Below are 27,845 nucleotides of genomic sequence, written 5' to 3'. Positions count from 1 at the left end.
GACATCAGTAGTTTATTGGTATGTTTAGTCAAAACACATTCAGAATGGAAACTTAAAAGTAAAAATACTTTCCACCTGCAACAATTAAACTAGAATCTACGAGCATATAATGCTTGACACGTTACAGCAATGAAGATGGAAATCCACGGGCTGGGATACCTACTAAAGCCAGGATGGTCAGCCACGTCTGTTGAAAGAGAACCGTAATGACAAAATACTCCCACCATCCACGAATCAGCGACTAACAGTAATGGTCAGTGAATCCCTTCCTTCGCTCTAAGCGGCACATTGACTGTCCAGAGGGTGGAGAACACGAAGAGTCCACAGTACGGCAGGTGAGCTATCACCCTGTACGCTTCCCGGGATGGCGCTCCAACGGTCGTTCCTGTCACTTAGACAAGCAGCAAGCCAGAACGCAGGATGGCTCAGTAGCTCTTTTTAATACTCTGGGTTTTGTTGCTGAGATTATTCCCAGTGCCATTTGCCACGGAAATGAATTAGGTGGCAGCAGAGCACCACAGCACTACAAAAGGGGAAAAAAAAAGCCAAAACCAAAAAGGCTACACAAAACACACTGGTGGCAAACAAACTGCTCACCGACGCCAGCAATTTGTGCGAAGGCTTCAAACCTAATAGTGGTGTTGTGTGGAGCTGTTCAAGTACTACAGATTTCCAGGTAACAGCTGAAAATGCAAGACCTTCAATGAAAAACTGAAATACGAAAATGGAAACTGGAAGAAATGCGGCCCGGAAAAGAAAAAACAAGTGTATGAAAATAGTGCAAGACTTACCATCGAACACAAGCCCTGGAGTCTGGGAGAAAGCACAGAGGCCACTGCACTTTGCCAAACGTATAGGAAAAGTACGTGCAAAGTCTGCCAGGTGACTCCAAACCAGCCAGTGACCGCACACGCCAGAGGGATTGCTCTGGTGCCCTGTCTGCTCCCGCTTCAGATGGCACCTGCTGTGTCTGAGCTCTTCCGTGCCTAGAAGCAGCCTTAACTGGTCACACTTTCACGCAGACGCACACACAAACACCCTCCCCGTCTACTCCCAGGCCCCGGCGTCCAGCCGATGGTCACGGGAGCGTGCCCCAGAACGTCACCCGGAGACACGCCTCTCCACTGGAACCCCCATCAGAGCCAGGAGGGGGATGTCTCCTTGCCATCCTCCTGCCCGGAGCCACGCAAGTGCCAACTTCAGCTGGGAGTTATGTGCAAAATGAGTACGAGTATTTTAAAAAAGCGCAACTGGAAAATGCAAATACTTAAGAGCTGCTGATTTGTTCTCTGAAAATTGCAGTATCCTCGTTTGCTAAGCTCACCCTCCCAAAGGATGCTTGGTTCTACCGATGGCCAGAGGCGTTCACCGTTCCTGACTGACTTCTGAGATTCATGCCCAAGAGAGATTGCAACTCCGTTTCCTTCAGCTCTGACACTGATTAAAGAGAAGAGACAACCTGGAGACTAGTTGGATGCCTTCTTCCTCCCTTCCCCCCCCTGCAAAAAACCAGGCAAACTTGTTAATTGAAGAGCAAGGTGGATGATCGTTTGAGCAACGTTTACTGATTGAAAGATACTGCAATTTTTTTTTTAATACAATTTTTCAATGATTTCCTTTAAATGCTTTGCAGCCGACCGGCTTTGCGGCACAGTAATTCATACACTATACTGTACAAAATCACCAGCGAGACTGGAATGATGTATTCATAGAAGGCACCATCATGCTTATTACATTACCAGAGAACTCAAATACAGTCAAGACAAATTCCACTGTACAATGCGTTTCCGAGGGGGAAGGGGAAGGAGGAGTGTGTGGAGCAGCCATCCCTGTACTGAAGAGGGGCGGATAGAAAAACCTGGCGTGAGCTATCAAACTTGATGCGTACTCAGGGCTACGACTTTGAAACTCTGGGTCCTGTTTAGTTTACAGCTAAATGGATTCCTTCTGGAATAAACTCGTAGTCTCAGTAAGGTTTGGGTGTGTACAGGTGTTGGTCACAGCAAGCAGATCAGATGCCCGCATCGTTTCACAAGCTATTCTGTCTGAGTAAGAGGATGAAGGGTTTTTTTCCTCCGATGCCTCCTGCAGATGTCAATAGAAATGAGTTCAGAGTACCCATTAGTGCATTCTGATGAGTGCGTAAACACGAGTTTGTTTGGAGCCAAGTGTTCTAAGAAGGAACAACAGAAAAGGCAAGCTTCTCCAATTGCACAAATTGCACTATTTGTGTTTCCCACAGTAATAGGCAGAAACAGTAACACTCACACAAAATGTGCAGCAGAGGGTTTTTGACTGGAAGGACCTGAATTCTATTGGGCATGTCCTTTAGTTCACTTTTGTTGCAGATAGGTAACCGGTCTGGTTTTCTTTTCTTTTCTTTTATCTCTTTTTTTTTTTTTTTTTTTTTCAGTCCTCAATTCTCCAAGTCTACATTTATAAATTAACAGTGTGACTCCTGTTGTGAAACTGGGGAAAGAACGTCCACCTCAATTTAAACTGGAAACTCAAAGGATGCTTTCACATCAAAGAAATGATCAGAAGGGCTGTGTCACATTCCAAAGCCAAAAAAAAAAATTAACAAGAATGCAAACACGATGGATAATGTACCACTGCCAAGACTGTCTGCCCACAGTGGAGATATCAGCGACGTTGTCCAGTGAAACGGCCTTCCATCTGCCCGGTTCCTCGTCCAGAGCCCAGTTTCTGTGCCATGCCACCTCTCGGAGGGGGTCCTCTTCCGTCGCGGTCTCGCATCATGCCACCACCCACTATTCCGCGGGGACCCCCAGGGCCTCTATCATTGCGACGAATATCCCTACGGTCGTCGCCTCCACCTCGGGTCTCTCTTTCACGAGCAGCTCTTGTTTTTTTCTCTTCTACGTTCAAGCGCACCTCACCCCGGAACATTATAGGCTTATAGGGAAAAGTTTTCAAGGCACACGTTAGTCACCGTCTCACAAAGTGCGTTTACACAAGGCACATGAAAACACCGCAGCGCTGCACGCCTCGGCCTGCCTTCGCTTACACGCCAAAGACAAACACGGACTGCTAATGGCTCCCCACAACACACGGCCTTAGCCCCAGAGGTCTACGGTACGAGGAACAGCATTTTTAAATTCATCTGGCATGCAAGGAACTAAAATGTGTTTCTCAAGCAAGGGCAGGGCTGTCTTTAGCCTCTTCACTGCTGGCTAACCTTGCTCCTGTTTCTCAGCCCCAGGATGCAGAATTCAGAGATCCAGCCCATGCCCTTCAAAAGGTTACGTACTCAACTTTCAGCTTAAAAGGATCTCTATGAGCAAGCGTTAAGCTCCACGTGGAGAGGTAAAAAACCTGAATTTGGTATGATGTGGTTTGAGGAACACTGGCACAGCTTTCGTAGGCTACAGAACGCTCCTGACAGAATGACTGTGCCAAAACCAGGCTTTTCTTACACTGTTGTTTATGAATGAATGCTAGAAACAAGAGCAAGGCAAACTGGGGTGGCCCACACTACTCGGGGTTTAAGGCATCCAATGCCAATACTTACTTTTGCAACTAAAATTCGCTGGACCGGCTCAGAATCGTCAAATACCACGAAACCAAAATTAGGCAGTTTTCCTCCCACTCCTTTAGTATTTATGCGAAGTTCTACCACGTTTCCGAAGCCTGGGGAAACACAAGGGAAAAGCCACGTTATCAAACACCACGGGGCCAGCTCTGCCAAGCCTCTGCTTGTTCCAGACACCACCTGTAGTGTTACATCGTGTGAAAGTTCCCCTGCCTGGCCCTAGGTGAACGTTACATGACTTTTCAACATGGTTTTTCTTCTTAGTCTCCACAGCTGAAATGGCTACTTACTCATGAAGAACTCTTTCAGCTCACTCTCATCGATATCATGCGGCAAGTTCCCAACAAAGAGCTGGTGGCTGTCAGGATAGCGAATTATTCGACGATTATCCGACTCATTCTGTTCCATGTCCCCTCGCCCTGTCGTCGAGAGAAAGAGGAAGGCAGAGCCACCCAGGTTAGAAGATGTGTGTGGAGTCAGACGAAGACATCTACGAACAGCACCAAGCACGTTCACTCTAACAATCTGGTACCTTCAGCTCCCTATCGGGTGACACCCTGGGGAGGACACTATCTTCCTCTTTACATAGCGCTGACAATTTTTTGGTAATACCACAAAGCATTTTTGTCTGGTTTCCCTGCTTAGGTTAAATAAATCCGAGTTAACTAAGACGACTGGCATACTGCGCAAGTTTGTTTAATAGGTGGTTGTTATATCTCAAATCATTACACTGAAGAGGAGGTCACTACTCATTAAAACGTACTTTTAAAAAGATCTGGGTTTAAGTCACCTTTTCATTTGTTCCCTAGCACAAGAGTATGCTTTGGCACTCAGATTAAAAAGAGTGTTGGCCAATCACCCCTCCTAGCTTTCATCTTACACCTTTTTGTCCCAAATACTAGTGAGAGTTCCTCATGTTCTCTCCAGCTCAACCAAAGCCCACTTAGCAGCTCGCCCAATGAAATCTTTCCTGGTATCTCCCTACTAAACCATCACCTGCCTCACAGTGTGACAGCAGCACACTGTTACCCCTTTTGTACCTCAAGTATTACAGTGTAGGTATGCACCCCTTTCTCTCCCCAGCTTCCCCTACAAGGCCATTCACAGCCAGCTTCCTAGCTCATTTGGAAGGTTTTGTTAAGCAGATAAAGGCTCCCTGACTTCCTTTGAAAGTAACACTGCAGGGCTGCAGCTCTACCATTTGGTCAAGTGAGATTTCAGCTTTCCCTCCCCTGCCTCTGCTACCCCCAGCCTCAGACCAGCTCTGTCACACGTTTTCTGAATGACTTGTGCTACATTCAAGGTAGCAGAAATGCAGATTTGCACAGCCACAAGCTGCAGCTCTTGCTTCTGCTGCAGACGGCATGTTAAAAACCCCAGAAATGTAACGGGTAACAGATGTCACGGTTCTTTCTCGGTGCCTTAAATCCTTTCAGTGTCAGTGCTGTCCCCAAGCGAAGATGCACTTGCAGTAACCAAAGCCAAGAGCACTTTTAAGCCCCATCCGTACCACAGCTTGGCATGCACTTACTGAACACCTTCCTTAGAACCAGTTTTAGCTGGAGCTGGTGGAGACGCTCAACGTTCTGTGAGACTTCACCACTTCTGCAGGCAGTGCTCCGCCAGCTTTACACTACCACTCCAGGACAATCGCAAATACCACCCCTTAGAACTTGTGACTTATTTTCACACTCAGGGAAAACGACAGACTGATGAGCACCCCCATAACCCTGGCCCTGTGACCAGCCAGGCTTCGCCCAGCGCCACGCGGAGGTTTCCCAGGCGACCGGGCTGGACTGATGGATCCAACTCAGGAGGCTTTCACCTCTCAGCACCACTCCTGATGATGGCCGAGTAACGTGCGTGTTTTCTACCCAGACCATCCTGCAGGTCTGGATGCTCTGTACGAGTGAGAAAAGGCAGAGAGCTGGCTGCTCGTAAACCGGGACGAGCAGGAGGCAGCCAAACCGAGAATGGTATTCTACACAATTACACAAGATGGAAAAATATGTATAAAATTATTAACTGACTGATGCTGACACGTTGGGAAGGATTTCTTCCAAAAGAGCGAGCAACAACAGGTATTTATGAGCTCTCGCTCCCATGGTTCAGCAAAATTAGAGGACATGGAAAAAAACATTGAGATTTCCATACCCGCTTTTCAGAACTGCAGCAAGCCACATGAAAAGTACTCAAGCATAAAAGCGAGTGGCCTGACTATTAAAAAAGATTTCAACAAAACAGATGCTTGGAAATAATGCCTGATCTTTGCAACAACTCATCACCAGCTTGAACTCCAAATCATATTCCCCCATTCCTAGGTGAAGGCAGTAGGAACAGACAGGTCACCATCAGCCAAAGACAACACAGTACAGACAAGACTCGTCAAGGAGACACCTCTCATTAATTAGTCCCAAGCAGACACACAAGCTGATGATCCACGTTACCTGGTCGAGGTCCTCGGGGTGGAAAACCCGGTCTTTCCCTGGGACGCTGCTCACGTACACGAGGAGGCTGAGACTGAGCTTCAGGTTTAGTTTCAACTCTTGGCTAAAACAGGAGGAGAACAAGCATTATTGAACACCGGCCCAGTAAAAAACCACCAACAAGCAAAACTCACCAGACCAAAAAGCCCCACAACACAAGACATAGATAAGTGGCATGCACAAAACGAACTCCAGAAGATACACGTCCATGGCAATGTGTTTGGGAATACGTGTTTTTCACCTCTATAAATCCCTCTGTACCAATCCAGGACTGCAGTGTTCAGTTATCTCTGCTCAAAGGTGCAAAGCAAACATCCCTCAATCAGAGCGTCTCCCCAAAACATGGCTAAAGTGAATTTTCCATGTTTGACCAGGCATTGAGACCCCAATGCTCCATTACTCCAGAATTCCTCAGCCTGACTAAAAATCCCACATAGATCAAATAAAGCTTCCTCACACCAAGCTCAAACTTCACGGACTTAGGCGGCACTCTGAGATGGACACAAAGAGATGGGCAAACCACGCTTTCTGTCTGAGTCCCTGAGGGATTCTTTTCCTCGAGCGCAGAACAACTATAAGGAAACTTAGAAGAAAAGGAGAGGAGAACAAAACAAAAGCTCTGAGAAGTGTAGTATTTCTGATACAATAAAGCCACCTGAAACGACAATTTCTACAGACTACCCACTGAGGATATTCTGCAGCTTTCCTGATGTCAAGACCACGATGCTCAAAGTACACCCTTCATATTCTTAGAGATTAGAACACCTATTCCATTTTTTTTGCAAGCAAAAAAACGCTTTTGAAGATAATTTGAGGAAAAGAGACAGAACAATAAAAAAAATATTTCTATGCAGCCTGTTGGTTACTGCAGCAATTTCCAGCATTTTTTACATTCCATTTTCTGTACGACACTCCAGCAGCTGCTGCTGTGTGGGGTTCTTATCTTAGAAAGACAAAATTATCCTTAGGAGCGTAGAGAGGAACACTAGCTTCTGAGGAAGATTAAACACAAGGACAACAGCTATAGGCCCGGACTGCTGCGGAGAAGTAGTTTATGTTAAACACCTCCCTTATTTTCCTTTGAGGGCTCAAGACAACTGACGGATCCACCCAGAGAGCACCTCACAGGGGTAAAAAGACTGTTTTACACAAAACATGCAGGTGTTACGCACCAAATAAACGTTTCAGCCCTCCTATCTCTCGTGCTCTACCCAGCTAGGCATTGCCTTGCTCTTCTAACGTTTCCAGGGCCATTTTTTCAATTCCAAGAATAAGCTAGAAAAATGAGCCTTCCTGTTCAATCTCTTTTCATCCTACCTCCTCATGGGTGACCGCAGCTCCCCTGCCATGTTTACTCGTACATCTTTACTGCACTACAAACTACACCTCAAAAGCAAAACTCGATACACTGAGACCCCCATTTCTTAGGTACTTACGGCTGTCGGGATGAAACACTCAGTCCTTCCCTCAACCCCAGAAAAGACCTACTAAGTCACTGATGTCCCTCTGTTAAATCCCGAGTCACAGTGTCACAGTTAACTTTTACCGGCTTCCTTTGCATTTCACCGAACTTCTCCTCTGTCACACAAATACACTCCCTGTCTACCCAAACAACAAACAGCTAATCTCATTAGCTGCTTTCTAATCAGCCCCATCCCGTTTTGCAAAGCAGACTGCCTCAGTGCTCTCCGGGCTGCCTCAAGAGGAAAGCACTTGTGCAAATTGTGCTCCCCAAAACACTGCAATTACCAGCAGCATCACAAGATGCCTATTAAGGGCTGCCATTTACAGCCCAAGCAGTGGCTAATTGCAACTCTCATTCCACAAAGAGCACACAAAGTGGACTGAAAGGCACAGAATAAGGATTTCAACAGAAAATGACTAAAGGAGCGCTCAGCCCAGGAGCCAAGTATGCCACAAACCCGAGCCTAAGGGAGCTTTCAGAACAATTAAGGAAAAGGTGACATTGTCTCTTCTCTTCAGGAGCTCACATGGGGAGGGAAAGGGACCTCTTTCTGCTACAGCAATGCTACTGGCAATGACAGCAAAAACTCATCAGCTTTGGAACTGAACACCCCCCTGAAACAGAGGAGAATGGGACAGAAAGCGCAAGAGAAGAGGTGGCTCCAAAGGCTGGTACAATTCTATTTTTGAGATCTTAACAAGGCTTACAAGTTTCTCTAGAGCGAGATGCCTGCCAAAATCAAAACACATGCATGCAAAGAACTGACTAGCCACGCAAACAAACAACTAACCACATTTCACATGAAACAAAAGAAAAAATCCCACATCACCTCCCCAGAACTGCAGTAGCCGGGTTAGAGGCATACCTCAGAGAGCCACCACACTGCCTCTGAGGTCAACGTGGACCACACAACTGACTGAAACTGCTCATCAATCACTGCTACAAAGGTGCTATAGATTATGGAGGAGTCTACCCAGAGTCTGAGCAGATTGCAGGTGGTGAGAGAATGCAGCACCTATAAACGGATCTGTCTCTCCCTGAACTCACGCCTCCCAAGCCAGAAGAGAAGGGCTGGGGAGCACCCTGCCTGCCCCTGCCCCTCCAGCACCCCTGCGACTGCTGAGGTGTTCACACAAATGGGAGGTCAGAGAAACTGAAAATCCTACAGAGAGAAGGATTTATCGGTATAGGCAGGTTGATTTCTCATCGCCCACAAGAAGAAAAAGAGCAAGAAATGCTGACCTGTCTAACTCCACAGCTGTAAATAAACAGGAACTGAACTGGTTTATATCCCAAACAGCACATGTGCGGTCCTCTGAGGGGCTCTGAGCTAATACTACAGAGGCTGTATCTTTAACGTGAGAAAAGGTGGGGGAAAACTGGAGTGATGCAGAGAAAGGAATGAGAAGGGCAGTTACAGCTGCTGTGTAACATCCTGATGCTGGGGAGATCAGCCTCCCAAAGGAGCCGCCCACCCGCTACTGCAATCTACTGCCCTCCTTTACAGGCACAGTGTCTGGAATTAACGGATCCAAGAGAACGGGAAAAAGCTGCTATTGATTTGTAACGCCCGGTAGAAATCATTCGGGTGCCTTTTCTACCAGCTTTCTGTATACCAGTGTGTGAAAAGTGTGCAAGAAAAGGAGCTAAGGACTAACTAATTCTGCCTCCAGAAGAGCTGGGAGTTGAAATTCTTGCCACTCCAGTATTGTTCACAAACTTCCCCACAGAATTACTTAAACATGAAGTCACAGCAAAAGTAATCTAAAAGGCAGAAAGCATGATAAGCTGCAGAGCGACACAGAAGAGTTTAAGGGGACATCTATAAGCTCTATTCTACTCTCTTGTACAGATAATTTAAAAAGATTTTTGCGGTCATGTTACAAAAATCCACATGCTCTACGGCAAATAAATCAAACCCAATGTTGGTTTCGCATAAGGCAAACCTATTCTGTACTAGAAATCCCACAGTTTTTCTGCTCAAATACCACCTCGGTGCTCAAAGTCCTGTTGAAGCTGATGAAGACAGACAGGCTTCCCAGCCCGTTACACAGCCAGTATCTGATTTCTGTGACAGCCCTGTCACACCAGAAGCAATGCCATACAAGGTGTTGGTTTTTTGATGGGTTGTTTTGTTTTTTTTTCTGTTTTCTTTTTTAACATGCATTTGACTGAAGGGCAATCCTAGACAGGTTCCTCTCTGTCAGTAAAAAACAGAGAAGAAACCAGTGCAAAACCAGCAGCTGCAGCAACCCAGCGGCTCTACTGAAAATTGCAGCCTTTTAAAAAGGTCAGACATGAGCTACTGCGACATACAGCGCTTTGGTACAGTGTCAGCAGAGGAGGTTAAAGCACACATTTTCTATTTGGAGGGTTTTTGTACAGATGGAGGCAGCTGAATTGCGTCTCAGACTGTCTCACACCAGCTTGGCATGTGCAGGATGTGAGCTATCACCTGGTCAAACTTTCTTTCCTCTCTCCCCTCCTCACCCAGTCAGCCTAGGAATGGGAAGACAGCATTGTCCTGGCAAGGACATGTAAATCCTTCCATTCCTCACACAGTCATAAGTTGGTACAGGGTTCTGTGACAAGTCAATTATAAATGGATAACGAAATCCAGCATAATTCTGTAGATATTAGCCTTACAAGGCAATCTTGCACCTTCTCAGAAATGGTGCTGGCACTTTGTACTGCTGGGGCACTTCCACCAATGAAATACCCCTTTCAAACATGCTTTAGGAAACTACCATTTTGTGAGGAGTTGGTTTTTTGCTTGTTTTTTCTTCCCCCCCCCCATAAACCAAACCATAACCCGTTAAGATAGGTCAAAAAAATTTCAGTAGTGATTTTCTGTTTCCACACAAACAGATTTTAATGTCACCATCACCCAAAGTTACACCTGTAACGTGTACGTGCCTTCGCTTGCGACAAGAAGGTGAGCGCATTAACATTTAAGACACAATTAATTTGTGCAAATCAAGTCAAACAAATTGATCGGTTAATTTAAAAAACTGAAGCAGTTTGCAGAAGTAATGAGACAATCCAAGGTGTTCACAGATGGGTTACCTGTGAGACTGGTGCTTTAACATGGGGTGGAATTCCAGAGGAAGAAACAGTACCACTAGGAGGCAGGTTTTTACTGGTCACTGAAGCCCAAGAGAAAGCCTGCAGGAAATGCAACAAACCTAGGCTACTAATCATGGCAAACCACTGACATTCCTACAGGGAAACTCGGCTGCTGAAAATACACTTTCGGTTCTTATCTGACTAATAAATAACTGTCGTGCAAGCATTACAACGAAGATACAGGAGGATTTGCAGTCCTAGCCCTCCGTGGACTCCATAGCGTGGAGCAAGTGTGTGCCGTGCCCACTGTCACCACTGGAGTGAGCCCAGCTCCCTCAGCACCCCCAGGTCACTGCTTTCCGGGCTGTAACCAAACCTAGGACTGAACACACCCTAGTGTGGAGTGTCTTCTGCACAAAGAAAGAAAGTGGATGCCAGAAATTAGAAGTAAAAATGAAAAAGAGAAAAAGGATTGAAATAATAAAAATAGGGGAGACACACCGGAGCTAGAAAATGGCCTCTCTCCAGCTTTCACCGGTTCCTCCCATCTCTCTCCAACTACCTAACTGGAACCATACCAGATGTTGCAGGCTGCACGGGCTGGTTTTTGGCCAGGCATCCTGCCTCTAAGGGAGACAGTCAATGCCCCCATACTGATTGTGGACCTATACTGCCAGCAATTTTGCAACTGTCAATGCATTATGATCTTTTTTTCAAGGAAGAGCAGTGGTTCCCATCGTATGAGATTTTTGTCGGTGGTAGTTCGAGGTGTTTTCTTAACATACGTTAACTGCACGTTTAAAAAGGTTTACACATGCATAAAACCACACACACACACTTTACAAGCAGAGCATTAAATTTACGATACGTGACTTGAGCAGCACTTAAAAATGGCATTCTTTCCTTTTTTAGTGAAACTTTGCATTTTTACAAGTTCAAGGTTCAAGTCTAGCTGTTCATACACTGTAACTCTGAAGAGAGGTACCAGTTTGGCCGCTCAAAAAGGCTAAGTTCAAAACTGAATCTTCTGGTTTTCCATCTGCACCTAGAAGCACAGATATGACTTTACACTAACCTTTGGTGGTTCTTGTGGTAGTGAAACAGGTTCTACAGGAGGTGGAGATGGAGACTTCTCCTCCAGCTCCTCAAGGGTCTTTTCTTCTACTTCAGCTTTCAGCTCCTCGGTTTTTGTTTCAGATTCCAATTCCGGCTCAGGCTCATGAGACGATTCTTCTAGCGCCTCCTCTATCCCATTGCTACAATAATCAAATGTAGTTTATGCAGCTTATCAATCGCTTTGTATTTTATGACTTTCTATAAGCTACGTCATGGTAATGGCTGGTATTGAAAAGATCATTCTGTTGCCAGTTGCTACCATATGGTATCTACATATAAAACACCGTGAGAAGTTCAGCCGTACCCCTAAGTTGCATACAAAGCCAGATTTTATTTCTGCTGAAGCAAAGACATGTTTTACAATTCTCTGCAGAGAATCTGAAAATCCCACAGATGTATAAACCCTTTAAGGAATAGATGTTAAACTCAAGACCTGCTACTCCTAACAGACTAGAAGCACAGTGAGAGACCGATGGAAGATTAAGCTTATACACATAAACGAAACCAATTCTGTCATGAAACCTGCAGCTTATTTAAAGAACTGCCATACAAGTTCCTTACCAAAGGAGTCACGAGTCTCAATTACTGATAATCACACACAATTTCCTCTCTACTCTGTGCATTTGAAATACAAGGGATCTGAGGGTCTTCACTCCATTGAAGTGTGTACATAAACATGGTTGCTACCTTTTCACTTCACATTTGAAACCAGAAGTGACAATAACATAAGAACGATCGTCCCTTCCTTTCTCCCTCCAAGAAGGAAGGTTTCAAAATAAGACAACGTTCACATAACACAGATCCATATTAAGTTAAGTGTAGTTTCCTAAACTACCTGTTAAATCATGTCCAGAATCCAAAGCCAAAGGAACTCTGTTGTTTTTATTAAAAAAGCAACTTTATATACTAAAACGGACTTCTTACGTTACAGGATGGTTTTCATAGTAAGTACTGCTTGCATTCTCTTGCACAGGTTCAGGTGATGGTTGTCTTTCCTCCTGCTCCTCTTCCACCTCTTCCTCAGACTCTGATACAAAAAGAAAACCTTCCTTAAACATCTCTGCAAGTGTACACAAGCCACATTAAAATAAAAGCATATTAAACAAATAGTAATCAAAATAAAGCTTCATCAACAAAATAAGGCAAAATTAGCTGCAAGAAAAGGCAGAAGACCCTCCCACTCGTTCAAGAGGCTTTGTTGCTTACTATTTTCACAAAGAGAGAAACTAGAGATGTATTGCTGCTAGAAAGTTCTGGGAAGAGGGTCCAAGGGACTTTTAAAGCAGCAGATGCTTTTCATATGGTGGCATTAAAAGAGAAAGATTGCATTATTAGCTCGTAAATCTCAGTACCTAAAACTAAGAAGACTAACCTCAAACACAAGGATGATTGCCTAAGGTGCTTTGTTCCACAGAACTGAGTTGAAAAAAACTCCAGACATTACCCAGTGGACACATGTACATACATTCTAGAGGTACTCTGATTTGTTTTGCCTCAGCAAATAGAGGGGAAAAACCCACCCAGGTCAAGTTCAGCCCCTGAACAGAAATGAATTATTCAATGTCATGATGATGTCAAAGTGAACTACATGTTATACCTGAAAAGCCAATTAGATTTTTTTTCTTCAAATCACTTTTCCTAAAAATTTGACTGATCAGAGAAATCAAGCCTACCTGATGCAACTAGTGGCAGCAAAAGCACTTCTGCTCATTATTTCCATTCTCTGCCAAGCCTCACCCACCCTGAGCCAGCTCAGCCCTTCAAGGAGTAAGGTACTACTACAGGATCTTCATTTACAGAATGTTTTGGACCAGCGGATAGTTCCAGCAACAAAACGTATAGTCCCTGCCTCACCCCTCCCCAATTACTCTGCTCCTTGAGAACGCAATACAGTTCCTGTCTTTCCATCCCCTCTAGACACTTCTGAAAGCTCTGCACACATCCTAGGGGAACAAGACAAACTCAAATGTACCGTTCTTCTCACCTTCATCAAGTTCTCCTTCTGAATCCCCAAATACTTCATCTTCATATCTGAAGATATCATTATGGACATAGAACTTGTTCGGAACAGAACCCTGTAAAAGAGCAACATACATTTTTTTGCATATACGAGATATTAGGAGTCAACAAGAAGGATGGATTAGCGATATAAGCTTTGGGGTACACAGCAACATTTTGCAATAGTGCTATTTCATTAAGCTGTTTTCCAAGTGGTACCTCTTCTCTAAGCAAACAATTGCACAGTAACTTCTGCCCAACTGAAAGAGTTTCAAGCAGAAAAAAGTCAAGGCAATCACAGTTCCTAACTAAAGTGCCTCAGTTTCACTGTGGAATTTGAATTTTCCCTATTACAAAAGCTTTACTTTAAAAAATAGAATGAACTTTGACAGGGCGACTGTATGCTTATACCACTGCATAGGGAAACAACAAAGAAACTCAACACAACTCTAAAACATTAATCATCAACCACGCCATAGTTTGTGATGAAGTGGGGGTGAAAGAAGTAGAAAGGACATGAGACACCCTTTACCCTTACACAGCTCTGCTCTCACTAAGAGCTAAATTTGAGCAGTAACTTGCGCAGCATCAGCCATACTCACATTTGCCAGCAGACTTGAAGAAAGCACAGAACTACACTAAGGACTTGGAACTGCAGAGCTCAACATTTTATTTATTTATTTGTGTCAGTGGCAGCTCCCAAATGCAAGCTTTGGTTTGCTTTGGATTACTGCTGCAATACTTGAAGTCTAAGAACATCAAACAGCTCAGGACAGGCCCAATACACTCGTTTCTCTGCACTCACATACTGTGACACATTTAATGATAGCCCCCGGGCCCACCTCTAAAAGCCAGACCGTATCTTTTACCCCAGGATGACAAATTGTAGCTACAAGTCAGGTTTCCATTACCGTTATTTGAAGCTAAACAGAATCTTACATATACTTACTTCTGGAGCAAGCACAAAGGTCTGCATGAACTTCCTCATTGGCTGTCCGTTGTTTGACAGCTCTCCCATTACTTGCACAACCACCCCATCGCTCAGGGTAGCATGAGCATCCACGTGACGGATCTTGGTGTGGCACTCACTGAATTGCAATGACATCACTTTCTTGTGTATCTCCTGGAAATAAGAGAGTTACACTAAGTTTTGTACAGAGCTCCACACCTTTGAAATACCCAAGTCTGAACTAACCCCAAAACTCACACCACTGAAGCCCAAAAGGCACATACAGGAACAACCAGGGTCTTTCACCGAGAACAGTCTACCTGAGCTCATCTAGCTTTTATTCTGAAGTTTTCCCCCAGGATTCTAGTACTTCTCAGAGCAGTCAAATAGCGATCAACTTGCTATCCGATTTTTCCAGCTGTATTACAAGATATGACCTATTTTTTTAAAGTGCCTGTGAGAGGGACAGGGTTTACCTTGTGTTTTAAAAAAAACCCAAACAGTGCCCCCCTCAAACAAAAAAACCCAACCCTCTACGCATCCACGAAGTACCCAAACGTCACAGGACTGGGTAACAGCTGCACTGCCAAGATTTTTGTGCTATCAAACCAAGTTCTGCTGGTGAAAGGAGAAGAAACCAAACCTGCCCTGGGCTAAAAGCCACATTACTCAAAAATGCGGCTGCCACATGACCAGATGCCCCTAGGTGACAGACATTATTCTGAGAAAGAGCCACAACCAAAGCGAAAACTTGTGTTTCCCGGACTTCGCTTCGTCAAAAGTGAAATATTTTCTGCAGTCCGGATGCAAAGCTGATGTATCAAACACAACTCCCAGGGAAAGCAGCAACAATTAAATAAAAAAATTCAAGCCAACAAATTCCTATCTGCCTCTGAGCAGGAGGCAGTATCACAATATGTTATTTACCAGATAAGAAAGTCAAAGTAGTTGGTAAAGAAAAAGACTGATTTATACAGTAAGTTCCAAATATTAATGAGGACTACAGGGCCAATTTTGATACGCACAGCTTGACCATACACTGCTTCTTGCGGTTTCCCACTAGCATCCAGTCCTCCGTGGACGTAAGAAGAATTCCTTCCATAAAACCTGCAAGCCAAGAGACGTAAAGGTCAGAGCTGTGAAAAAACAGAACTAAACCCAACAAGTATTTTAACCAAAAGTTGAAGAACTCAATGCACCAGGAATTTCAGCACAAACAGAAATTCAAGGTATATTGTCTGCTTCCGAGACTCCAAGAATACAGGAACAAACAAGCTTATTATTCAGTATTCCAGTTTGCCCAAGATACATAGCAAGCTCCTAAATCAACCTCAACATTCCACTTGCTTCCTCCAAGCATTTGTCACATGCTCTATAAGCTGGCAGTGAAAATCCAACCCAAAATTTAGACTGTTCCAGGCTTAAAACTGGAAAGTGGAATGAAGGTGCAAAATATCTCTGAAATATAAGAATATTGGAAGCAAGTATACTTACATTACATATAAAAAACATGAGCTTTTTAAGTCCAGTCCAGAAGCTCGGTCAAGAAAGGGTCAACTGTGGTTTTGGTCTTGTCAACAGCAGAAATCTCCTGACCACTCTAAAAAACCCAAACCCTAAGATCCTACTAAACCTACAAACTCTTTCCAGTTCTACTTTCCTCTACTATTTCCACTGAAAATACCAACCCAAGATTTTAACTCCCATGACTACGTCCATAAAAAAGACCGGGAAATATTACAATGTTTTCTTTGGTACCAACTGTTTAACGATGTTTTTGAGCATGATCCAGCATTCCTTAGCAGCAAAGAAAAACCGAAGTTCAGTGGAAGCAGTGCACAAGCAGAAAGAAACATCTCTTCATGCTCTAAATGCCAAAGTAAGCCCCCTGATAGTCACCGTATCTTACTAAGTGCTTCCACAGGGGATCCAAGAGTTGTAACTCGCTTTTAAGGAACTGTTCAAACTCTTTGAGAGGCAGAAAACCAAACAAGTGGGAACTGCAGACTAGGAAAGGAGTAAACATTAAGTTCCCGGTTATATGGAATTATAGATTTTCCGTTAAGGGGCCAGTAGAGCCACACAAATTCATCTCAAGTGCAACTACAGTGAGTACCACCCATTTAGAGAGCAAACTGATCTCTGCTTACCTGTAACCCCTGGATAAGCTCTGGATAATGACTAGTGACAGGATACTCTGTGCTCTTCTCAAGCTTTCAGTAGGATAAACCAATACCTTTAACACTTGCTGTCCAAAATCTCTTACTGCTGCAAGAAGGAGCACATCAAGCACCAGGAAGCCATGAAAACCAAAATCTTTCTGTGGCAGCAAGCAAGCTGCTGTTCAGACTAACAGCAAGAGAAAGAGGGAAGGTAAGATGCCTTCTCAGAAGAGCATCACTCATAAACAAGGTGGGGCCAAAGACCAGAAAGGCGAATGTCCTCCAGATCCGAGTCTGACTGGAAAAAAGTAGCCACCTCAGCAGCCCCCAAATGGGACAGCGGTGGCAGAGACTAAAGCTGGCTAGAAGACATTTCACACAAGCAGCTCAAGAATCAGCTACAATTCAACCAAACCAGATCAAAACCTCTAGGACACTTCTGTGCAGAGGTATATAACGGAAATTTCACAGAGGCTATTGTGAGTGACACGTGCCAACTCTAAAGTGAACACAGACCATTCGTGAGCACAGAGTATCACCTGTACCCAGGGAGCGTATCTCGCATCCTCCCAGCTCCCCCGACCTCAGCAGGGCCATTCCAGGAGACACGTTAAATGTAGGGTTATCAACAGCCAGTCCACTTTAAAAAGGAAGAAAAATTTCCTCAAGAAGGTATACCCTATGGACAATTCCCCATTCCCACTCAATGTACCAGCCATACAGCGTCATTTAGAAAGCCTGCAATTTAGAGGGGTGGGAGTAATATCTAGCTGCTCCTCTAAAGCACCAAAGCTGTCTTCAATAGGCTAAATGTCCCTGCAGGCACCATTTTTCCTCACGTGGGCACTTCTGCGGATCTCCTATCACTCCTATCAGGAAACATCAGTCTACATCCCAAATGTAGTCCACCAGCTCCCTAATGCTCCCATGGCGTGTGCTAACATTGATCCAATGGAAGTCATGTTGCTATCTGATGGGAAACCTGGAAGAGCTGGCTGCTCTCCTCTGACTGAGCAGTGAGGGAGGGAAAACATACCAACAGCATTTTGCTTCTTAAAACACACACCCCCCCTTCCAAATCCTGCCACGGTTACAGTCACTATCATGACAGGTAAATGCTCTGACAAGCAAAATCAAAGACTATTTTCAACACCAAGTTTAAGGCATGGGTGATTTACTCCAATATACAATTTAGCTGCCATTGAAAATAAATGTTACAAAAGGAAAAGGCAATCTCACTGTAGCACCGCTATAATTCTCCCTCTGCCGTTGGTACTAAGCTGCGAGGCATGGCCTAATCATCCCCTATAAACTCTTCTCTGACTTTTTGTTTATGCAAGCAATTTCTGGATTTCAGAGCAAAATGACAGCACTTCACAGGAAACTCCTCTTATTAACTCGGGCTTTTCTATCATTTGAAAATAACCCTGCTGTTCTGATATCAGGATTCCCATTCGCTCACAACCTCACTGTTGCCTTGAAAAACTGGTACAGTCACACCCTTTGAAGTCTCTGAGAAGAAGTAGAGCTGCCTGACCTGTACAGGCAGTGGATAGTTATGGATGTCGACAAGAAGCTGACGGCTGCCAGACATGCCCGAGAGGTGCCTCCGAAGCAAGAGGTCCTTTCCCAGGCCACCCGGGGAGAACACCCTGGCATGACATGTACCCAAGGACCGCGGCTCTTGGGTCAGAGAGAGCTGTCACGTCACATGGACTTACTTGTCCAGTTGATCTCATCTGACTCATTTGTTGAAGTTTTGGGAGCGAGGAACAATTCTGCGATTGCTAAAAATGCTGCTTTCAACTTCTGTTAGATTGTTAAACATAGACTAGGAAACCCTGGGATACACTGCTTAGACACCTTAAAAATAGATTTAAACACAGAAAACAACATGGGTCCACAGCAGATCAGCGATTTAAGTAAAAATGATACCATTCGTTTTCCCTACCTCAAAGCTATAGATGAAAAGCAGCATTATTCAGAAGACTGAATTCTCAAGTAAGCAACTGAGAGCTCTAACTTGTGCTCAAACAGTCCAATTTTTCACCATCAACCTTATGTCAAGTTCTGATAAAACCAGCCCAAGCAGTGATTGCTTTTTTTTTTTTTCATATACACTGGCAAAGCTACTTTCACATTTATTTATTCCAAGTCCATGCTGCTCTAAGTGCAAACATGGAAACACAAAATCTTAAGTGACAAGCTGTATGTAGTCAATCAAAAACAGAAAAAGGAAGAAAAAAAGCAGGGGAAAAAAAAAACCCACCAAAAAAGAAGGAAGAAACACATTCAGAGTACCACTTAAATAGCGGACACAGCTGAAAAAGAATCTACTGTATTTCTCACCCACCTTGTCCAGGCCATGACACTTACATTTAAATCTCCAATCACAACCTGGATAAAAACTTCTCAGAGGCAATGCAAAATATGGTATCCTGAATTAATTAGCATGCTTCTCTTAGGTACTAAATGCAAGTGCTTCCTCTGCCATTTTCTTTCCTTTTCTTTTCTGTCTTTTTAGAGAAGTATTTCTGGAATACATCCACGTTACTGTTTTATCAGCTGAGCAGCAGCTCACTGTTCCACACAGGAAATACCCCGATGACATGCCATACAGCTACATGATCAGATTTGCTTCTAGAGCCTGAGGAGTTTTCAGTAAGATGAAATAGTTTTCTGGGAGCCTAAAAGTCAGCCAGGTCCATTTCCTCCCATACTTGGAAATTAATGCTTATCTGATTTATAATGAACAGTACAAACTTTTGTTCAAAAGCATGAGTCCCTTTGTGCGGGAGAGCATTACCTGTGCAAGAAGTCAGGAGCTTTATTTAGCAGAGTGTAGTACTGTCGCACGAACTCCCGCCCTACGAGCAGGGGACTTGGCTTCTCCATCACCATTTCTTTGGTACTCAGTGTCAGATGCTGTAATTAAAAAGACTCACGTTAGTTTGAAGACAGCCCTACATATCACAACTTTCCCACAGAAGGATTAGCATAATTATATTAGAATTGAAAGAATTATGTGAATGGGAACTTAATTCACACAGAATTACTCCACCAGTTCAGGGCACCCTTATCCATTTTGAGTAAATAAAAAGATTTCAGTCAATCCATGTGTTACTTTGACCAACACCAATGTTCTGAAGCTATTATGCGGGCTGGATTGGCATGCCCTAAAGACTGGGAAGGGAAACCTTTATGCTTCAGAGATGAGCAAAGCCTCAGGTAGTACTCACCCAAGCTAACTGCCTTTCACATGTGTCATAGAATAATTTAGATTGGAAAGGACTTCTGGGGGTCACGCGGTTCAACCCCGGGCACAAAGCATGACCAGTTTCTAACACATTGCTCATTAAAGCAAGATCTGAATAACGTGTGATTTGCTAACATGTAAACAGAACATGCATTTGCAATTTGTGGCTGTCGGCTGTCATTTTATCATGCTGCACCTTGGAGAGATGTGGATCCACACCCTCCCACCAGGGAGTTGAAGGAAGGTGAACTCACTTCATGAATACCAGTGTCTGCAATCATGAGATTCCCTCCAGTTCCAAAAAAAGGTTAATTTACCTTCTCTCTCAAAAAACAAAGAGGTAGGCAAGGCAGCAGGCAAAACCCAAAATACAGGTTTTGAACTTGGAGATAAGAAATCAGAAAACTTATTTTAGCATTATCCAAAATTTCTATTATCACCTTCCAAGACTAAGAAACACAGAATTAGTTGTGTCCCATGGGAAGCTGCAGGGGAAGCCATTTTGATGATCAGACCCAACCCCAAACATCTAGAACACTAAGGGACATCAGAGGCTTGAGCCCTGTTCAAAGCAGGAACCTCCCAAGAAACAAAATCTGAGCAACCTGGGGATCTTCCTAACATGACTCATACTACAGCAATGGGATGCACATGGGAATTTTCCTTAGAAACCAACCGTAAAAGGACAAAGACCTCAGTTTCTACAGGTGAGATGACTCTTTTTCTTGCTCCCCTGTCCCACAAGCAGATGATGAAAACAAAATTGGTGATACGATGTTCACCACAAGCACTTGTGAGATACACAAGTATGGAGCTTCATCACGTTTTTTTAAAATAACCTATTAAAAAGCAGATCATAGCCAGCACACACTCTTATGAACACAGCAATAAGTGACGTACATATGTTAACAAATTGCTGGCGTACCACAAGGAACACTGAAAACGCCTCTGGGTACAAAACATAATAACCTGTGACAAGTCATTACACTACATAGATCTGTATCGCACTAGATCTTTCCTTCATTGGAAGCTGCGCTATTTCAGGAAAGGCCGACATAACCTTTCAGAAAAACCTGGGCAAGGTGAGCACACAATGATCACACACGGCCAGTTCTTCCCTAATGACATGAAACAGGAGTTGGTTTACACGCTCAGAGACGAGTACCATCCACTTCTGTCTGTATCTCAAGTGACAGCACCATTGATTTACACCCCAGAATCACAGTATTTTACAGGATGTCTCAGCACAATTCTTCACCTGTCTCAGTATTATTTCCTTTCATTATCTCTTTAAAGATCTCAATAGGGGTAGCAGAAGCTTAATGAACTGTTCAGGTCTCCAAGCCATTAAAAGGCAGTAAAATAGAAATGCAGGTACTCCTTGCTATCAGCATGGGTGCCATGAAACCAGGTTTTAAAAACATTACAATCTCCACGTGTCCCAATTAGTATAGCATCTCTTTAAAGTCAAGGACCCGAGTCTTAGGAGGCCCCAGGGGTTTGGAGGTAAAGGCACCAGTGAAATACAAGCCAAAACCCAAGGCATTGACATCAACAACTACAAAGAACAGCATCTCCATGTTTTACCAGGCACTAATGGAAGGCACACAGACACACAGACTCTAGAAAAGCTATTTTTCCAGTTTTCATTGGTACAAACTCAAGAGTCAAGGAATAACAGCTAAGAAAGGAGAATCTGAGCGCTCTTCTCACTTGAATAAAACGAGCCGTGTTCTTAGATCAGCCTGAGTAGTCATTGGGAAAGTGTCTTAATGAGAACTTATTGCTGGAGGCACTCAGGTATGTACCAGCAAGAAACAAAATACTGAAACCGAGATGGTAAACACCAGAAATAAAATAAATTTATCTACTAGTTTCTTTACAGTGCACCTGTTGCCCATGCACAGGTAATGCTGCCGACATCAAGCTGACAAAACAACTGACAAGATTTAATTTCCACCCCATTCAGCACCGCCAGTTCCTGTGCTCCCAGGAAGACACATTTCCTAGCAGGCTCACCAAGCTGGAGGACCCATCAAACACGGAATGCCCTTCTTCCCAGACAAGGCTCGCAGCTAAGGGACCCAGAGGCACCCACCTGAGGGACCAGACTCCAGAACTGCAGGAACATGCACACGCACCAGTGCAATACTTCTTGCACCTTCAATTAGCACGATTCAAGTTCTAACAACTTAACAACAACTTAAGCCTACATCCGGACGGGACAAGCTTGTCATTGTTACCTCGAACAACCAAGTTCATATCTTGAGTTATTTCCACGTCCACTTCTTTTAAGAAAACAACAAAAATAGGAGAGTTAGCACAGGAAGGAATTATTTGTTATTTGCATGCAAAGATAAGCAAACGAACAAAAGCAGAAAGGGTATTTTCCTCCGAAGAGCAACCCCAAGTGCAACTGCAGGATAGCGCTAAAATAAACAGTAACATTCATTTAACTTTCCCAGTTCCATTCTGCTATGTTCAGGTACAAAATTACAGACTGCTTGGCTCTGCAAAAACACCTTTTAATGGCCTGGGATAACACATGCCGGCTGTGACAAATAAAGCAACAAGTTGGCCTTTGGAATGAGATGAAATTGTTAAGAGCTAAAAGGATGAGATATAGCTCGCGTTAGAACAATTGTGCTGAAGCACTTGGGAACAACGGCTACAATAATTTCTCAAGTCCACACTGAATTAATAGCGTGCAAATTCATTCAGCCTGTAATCATCTTTATACCTAAAACTTTACATATAAACTGTGCCTGTCACTTCTTCAACTAACTGAAAAAAAGCCAACAAACCAAGCCACCAAACTATCACCCATCAGTCTGCACCAGAGGCAGCAGCGATTTGTCTCTGAAGAAGCGCTGAAGGCCACCACGCAGTGAGTAGTCAAAACGTCCACTGGCACGCATCCTGCCCGATAAGCAGTCCTCTCATTAGAGAAGACTTTTTTCCCTAAAATATCTGTAAGCTTTCTCATTATTATTTCCCTAATCCTATAGAAAAAAGAAGCGTGACTAGTTATCTGTGGCAAGGCATGAAGTTACCTGAGGCGACGACTGAGCTACAGAACGGTGGCGGACATGCTCACACCTAGGGATCCAGAGAATCAGCTCTGGCACAAAGCCTTGGGTTGCGCACAGAGAGCCACCTCCATCCTGTTTCAAGACAGACCAACAACAGTGATGCTGCCTGGATGTTTGACCAATTCTACTTCAACAACAAAAAGCTGAATCAAGTTCTGAAGGGAGCTCAAGAAAGTGTCATCTGAGCTGGAAGGTAACCTCCATCAAGACAAACTTTTGAGGTTTGGGAGGGAGATGCAGGCCTCATCATTTGTTTTACTAAAAAACTATATGCAAGTAAAATATCTTGTTTTATTGACAAGCAAATTTCCTTCTCTGAACAATTTGTCCACACAACAATTCGTCCATGACTAAAGGTACACAGACATCGAGCTCTATTTTTACATAAATCTGCCACAGCCTGGCTTGTTCTTAAATCCAGAAGTCTGCAACTCATATGCAAGTCACTGATCAGATCTGAATATACCACTTAAACTGAAAGTAAAATTTGGCAAAATGCTCTTGAGAATCAGAAAGACACTCCACACACAGCGAGGACACAAAGCAAAGCCACGAGGGACACTGTGGCACTTTACACCACAGGAGCTGAGGGAAAACGGAAGGGAAGGGGTGAGCAACTTTCACCATTTTGGACAGTTTCTCCTAAATCCCGAGTATCACTTTTAAATTGCACTTCCTACTGTAGACAAGCAAATGATGCCTTAAAGTGTGTGCCTGATACCGCGATCCACCAGCCTGACTCTGAGATGCCACTACTGCAACACAGTGTGTGCAGCCGCACCTCGAATAAAGCCAAAAAGCCCAATGGCAACTGAGAGTCCAGCTGGCACAAGCCAGGGCGCCTGTGATACAGCCCTGCTCAGGCTGGCGGGGACGCCATGGTGAAGGTAAATAAGCAGCGTCTGAAATGAAAACATACTGAAAGAGCAATCGAAAGTCCCAAACAAGCCAGTTCCGTACTGAAACCACCTTCGCTGTCACGCTCTGCGAGGTAAGCGCTCAGAGCATCCTCCATCTGCAGTAAGGGCCATCAAACCTGTATAATCCACCAGAATCCCTTTACTTTATGATCTCCTTTACCTAATCCGCTACAATCTGACCTGGCTGAGCCCCAAGGCACAGCATCCATTTCTTTGAAATCAAGCTGTCCTGCAGGACTGGCTTTGGGTTTTTTAGTGGGTGTTTTGCTTTTGGGGTTTTTTGTGAGAGGAGCTTAATAGCACCCTGTATTTTAGGCGCATGACTACCATAGGAGACCATCTTCTGGGCAGTTAAGCTGCACCCTCCAGAAGAGCTCACCCGCACAGCTGTAACAATAGCGACTGCGGCCAATGGCACCACCCGTTCTGGGGAAGCCACTGCATCTCTCTCTCTCCCTGTCACCACCCAACGCCAGGTTCAGCGCCTTTCTTCTGGTATCTCATGAGATATACCCATTAGTCTGGCATATTCATCTTCTCACATGTTCCTTGACTTGCAACGCAGTTCTTCATTTGTCAAATACTCTCAAAAGAAATGACATCCAGTGTCACAACTGCTACAGTAAGAAGGAAGACTCAAATTCAACACTGTGTGCTAAGATACTGTGTTTCCTCAGCATATTTTCAGCACTGTAAAATATTATTTAAGTGTGAGACTAGATGTATGATTTGAAACCTCAGTTCCATAAAGGAAAACATTTTGCTCATAAGGATCCCAGCAAATTAATGGTCAGCTCATTCTGTCTTAAGTTAGCTATCACAAAAACCATTTTATTCTGCTAATGAAAAAATCACACCATACAGATCGTAATTCCACACAGTGAGCCCACATCTGCCAACTAGAACATTACAACGGTAAACAAAGATCTTTCTCTTACACCCAAGCTACCAGAGTCCCCAACAAGAAGGAATCCTTAAGAAGGAAAAGGCTTTCCTAGGGCAGGTATGGCCCTGTGGGCACACTTACAATCACAATGAACACAGAATGCCTCGTTAATGATAAATTAACTCCAGAAACTAAAGCAATACCGGTTTGACAGTGGCTCAGATGCAAGTTGACAAGCCATATATGCACTCAGCGCCATGACAATCCCGCCACACTGCTTTCAGGAGTTGAGTATACACAGCAGTGCTTGCTCCATACGACCTCACATGAAGGACATCACAGAGCAGGATGGCATCGTTTCTTGTAAGTTGGTCCCTGATCTTTATTCTGCTATTACTCCCCAGCTAAAAGCGTCCATAAGAGAAATGAAAAAAAACCCTGAGATACCTGAGAAAGCGGGGACTGCTCTATTCAAAAAAGAGATGCTCACTAAGAGAGGATATCTTGCCCCTCATGCTCCTCCATCCCATTACCGATCAACACACAGGCTGTGTATAAGTAGTCTACCTGCACAAGAATTGTGCAAGGAACAAAATCACTTACCCTATTTCCCAACGGATCAAAAATACGTTGAGTATCTTTATGCTTCTTTCTGTAGCAAAGCAGAACACTTGCACCCTGAACTTGAAATGCCTAAAACATATAAAGGGTTCGGGAATTGCCAGACATACATGGAAGGCCACAATAACAAAACCTACATGACTGACTAAGTATTTCTGGTTGAAAACAAACAATGATCTCATATTCTCTACTGTGTGAGCTCTCTCATGTAGTGGTGGTTGGTGCAAAGCTCAAGATACAGGGTCACCCAATTAACCACGGGATTTAAAAGCTTTGTCGTGGGGATGCTCTTGTGCACCCACAGGGGAGTGGCAATGACCTCTACTTCAGCCCCGCGAGGTGAAGGGGAGCAAAAGCCCGAGAACACACCGAGCCCAGCTCAGATGAGAAATGCGAGGAGAAGATCTGCTCGAGGAATCCAGATCTGCAGAATAAACGGTGCTGGCAGCAACTTCAGCCATGTTACGTGCCAGCACAGCGAAGCCCGGGTCGCGATGGGGGAGCGGCGAGGTCCGCAGCGCCGGGAGAGATGCTGCAGCCGCCGCCGCAGTCCCGGCCCGTGAGGGCAGAGCGGGGCTCGCCGGGCGGCGGGCGCGGGGCTACGGCGGCTCCCGCAGTGCGAGCGCGGCGGCGGCGGCGCCATCCCGCACAGGCCGAGGCCAGACACCCCGGGAGGCCCCCGGGAGGCACGGCGGGAGGCAGGCCGGGCGCGGGGCCGAGCGCCGCAGGGCCCGGGGCGTCCCCCGGCACCCCCCCACCCCGCCGCCCGGGGCGAGGCGGGAGAGCGGGCGATGGCCGGCGGCCGGCTCGCCGCCAAGGTGACGGCGAACAAAAGCCCCTCTCGCCCCCCGCCTCGCCCCGCCGCCCCCGCGCCGCACCGGGCGAGGAGCCGGGCCGGCAGCCAGCCCGCCGGGCCCGGCCGCTCCGAGGCGAGGCGGGCGGCGAAGGGCGAAGCCGGGCCCCGGGGCCGCTCCCCTCAGGCTCGCGACCGTTAAACGGCCACCCCCCACACACACGCACAGCGCCGCGGCGGGGCCTACCCCCGATCCCGATCGCTCACCTAGGGGAAAAGTCTGGGTGCGCGGGGCCGGAGCACGTCCCCCCCGGGGCCTGCTCGGTGTCCCTCGGCGTGTCCCGCGGCGGGGGCAGGACGGGGCGCGGCGGCGGCGGCGGCGGGGCCGGGCGGGGGAGGGACGGCCGGGGCTCCCGTGCGCGCGTGCCTCGGCCTGCGTTGCCAGCGCGCCTGCGCGGCGCGAGGGGGCGGGCGGGGCCGGGAGGGGAGGGGCGGGGCGGAGCTCCCTCCGGCCACCCTCCGCCAATCCCCGCCGCCCTGCCGCGGTGACGTCAGCCGCAGCGCCCGCTTCCCGCCCGGCGGCCGTGAGGAGAGCGGCCGTTGGCGGCGTTGAGGTGAGGGAACGGGCGTCCCCGTGCAGAGCTGCCCCCCCCCCCCCCCGGCTGTTAAGCTCCTTACTGAAACGGACGCTTTGTTGGGTTATGCGGAGACCCGTCTGAAATAGTCAATGGGTCCGGTACCAAATAACTCCTTCTCCGTGCGGCTGAGGCTGGGGCCCGGCGCGTGTTCCGGCCCCGTGTGAGGGGGCTCTGGCTCGGCCCAGCGCCTCGGGAAGGATCTGCTGAGGTGTGGCTGCAAGTCAGGCGTCTCTCGGAAGCAAATCACTTCCTTTCCTGGAGACTCTATATCTAACGGTGGAAAACTTTGCAATAAAGAACTGAGTGTTTTGCAGGAGAACCTGTTTTCCGTTGTTTTTTTCTTGTTGGGGGGCAGAATCTTGTTCCTGGTGCGAGCATTTCTGATGGGCTCTGGTGAGTGCCTGCCGCTGGCCCCGGGAGGTAAGTGCCTTCACCCATCCCGGGGGATCCTTTCTTGGCCTTTATGGTCTACAAAGCCTCTTACTTAGGAGAAAGACTTGTTTTTTTCCTGACAGAAAGCCCCATTTCTCTGCTCCTATGCCATGCGGTGCAGGAGAGCACCCCAGGACTAGGGCAGACTGGCTGCAGCTGGGCTTTGCTGGGCCACCCCGCTGCTGGGACACGGGGGAGCAGAGCCGGGGGTGCCCGGTGTGACCTGCTGTGGGGTGGGACGGGGCAAAGCCGGCCTCGTATGTGCTGTGACTGCAGGCTGGCTCTGTCCCGCTGTGACATGGCTGGGTTTGGTTCAAAGCACACCTTTTTGGGTAAGTGAACCTCAGTGAAGGCTGCCTTGCTGCCCAGCAAGGTAGAGATCCTCTGCTCCCTGCACCAGCTGCTGTTCGTG

General features: G+C 45.8%; 1 protein-coding gene across 2 annotated transcripts; it reads right to left on the bottom strand.

Moving 5' to 3' along the window:
* Window positions 1-26,793, bottom strand: G3BP2 (G3BP stress granule assembly factor 2). Of its 2 annotated transcripts, XM_074147117.1 has the most exons (12): window positions 26,631-26,741; window positions 19,602-19,720; window positions 15,659-15,740; window positions 14,634-14,807; window positions 13,671-13,761; window positions 12,611-12,713; window positions 11,646-11,826; window positions 10,571-10,669; window positions 6,001-6,103; window positions 3,844-3,972; window positions 3,533-3,651; window positions 1-2,916 (listed from the first exon to the last, which is right to left on the bottom strand). In XM_074147117.1, the coding sequence occupies exons 2-12, from the start codon at window positions 19,694-19,696 to the stop codon at window positions 2,644-2,646; spliced, it is 1,449 nt and encodes a 482-aa protein (XP_074003218.1). In that variant the 5' UTR covers window positions 19,697-19,720; window positions 26,631-26,741; the 3' UTR covers window positions 1-2,643. The 2 variants fall into 2 exon arrangements, with proteins under 2 accessions (XP_074003218.1, XP_074003219.1); XM_074147118.1 differs by lacking the exon at window positions 10,571-10,669 and having other exon boundaries at window positions 26,631-26,793.
* Between the last annotated feature and the right edge of the window lie 1,052 nt (window positions 26,794-27,845).

This window comes from Numenius arquata, chromosome 5, assembly GCF_964106895.1.
Source record: "Numenius arquata chromosome 5, bNumArq3.hap1.1, whole genome shotgun sequence".
Lineage (NCBI taxonomy): Eukaryota > Metazoa > Chordata > Aves > Charadriiformes > Scolopacidae > Numenius > Numenius arquata.
The sequence above is the reverse complement of the archived record's forward strand: the minus strand, read 5'-3'. Positions and strand labels throughout refer to the sequence as shown.

Excerpts from the sequence above, each read along its gene's own strand:
- G3BP2 (XM_074147117.1), bottom strand. The coding sequence starts at position 19,696 with ATGGTGATGGAGAAGCCAAGTCCCCTGCTCGTAGGGCGGGAGTTCGTG. Across the intron at positions 12,714-13,670 it reads AGAAGGAGAACTTGATGAAG|AGTCTGAGGAAGAGGTGGAA; the intron begins GTGAGAAGAACG and ends TTTTTGTATCAG. Across the intron at positions 6,104-10,570 it reads TTAAAGCACCAGTCTCACAG|CCAAGAGTTGAAACTAAACC; the intron begins GTAACCCATCTG and ends CTCCTGTTTTAG.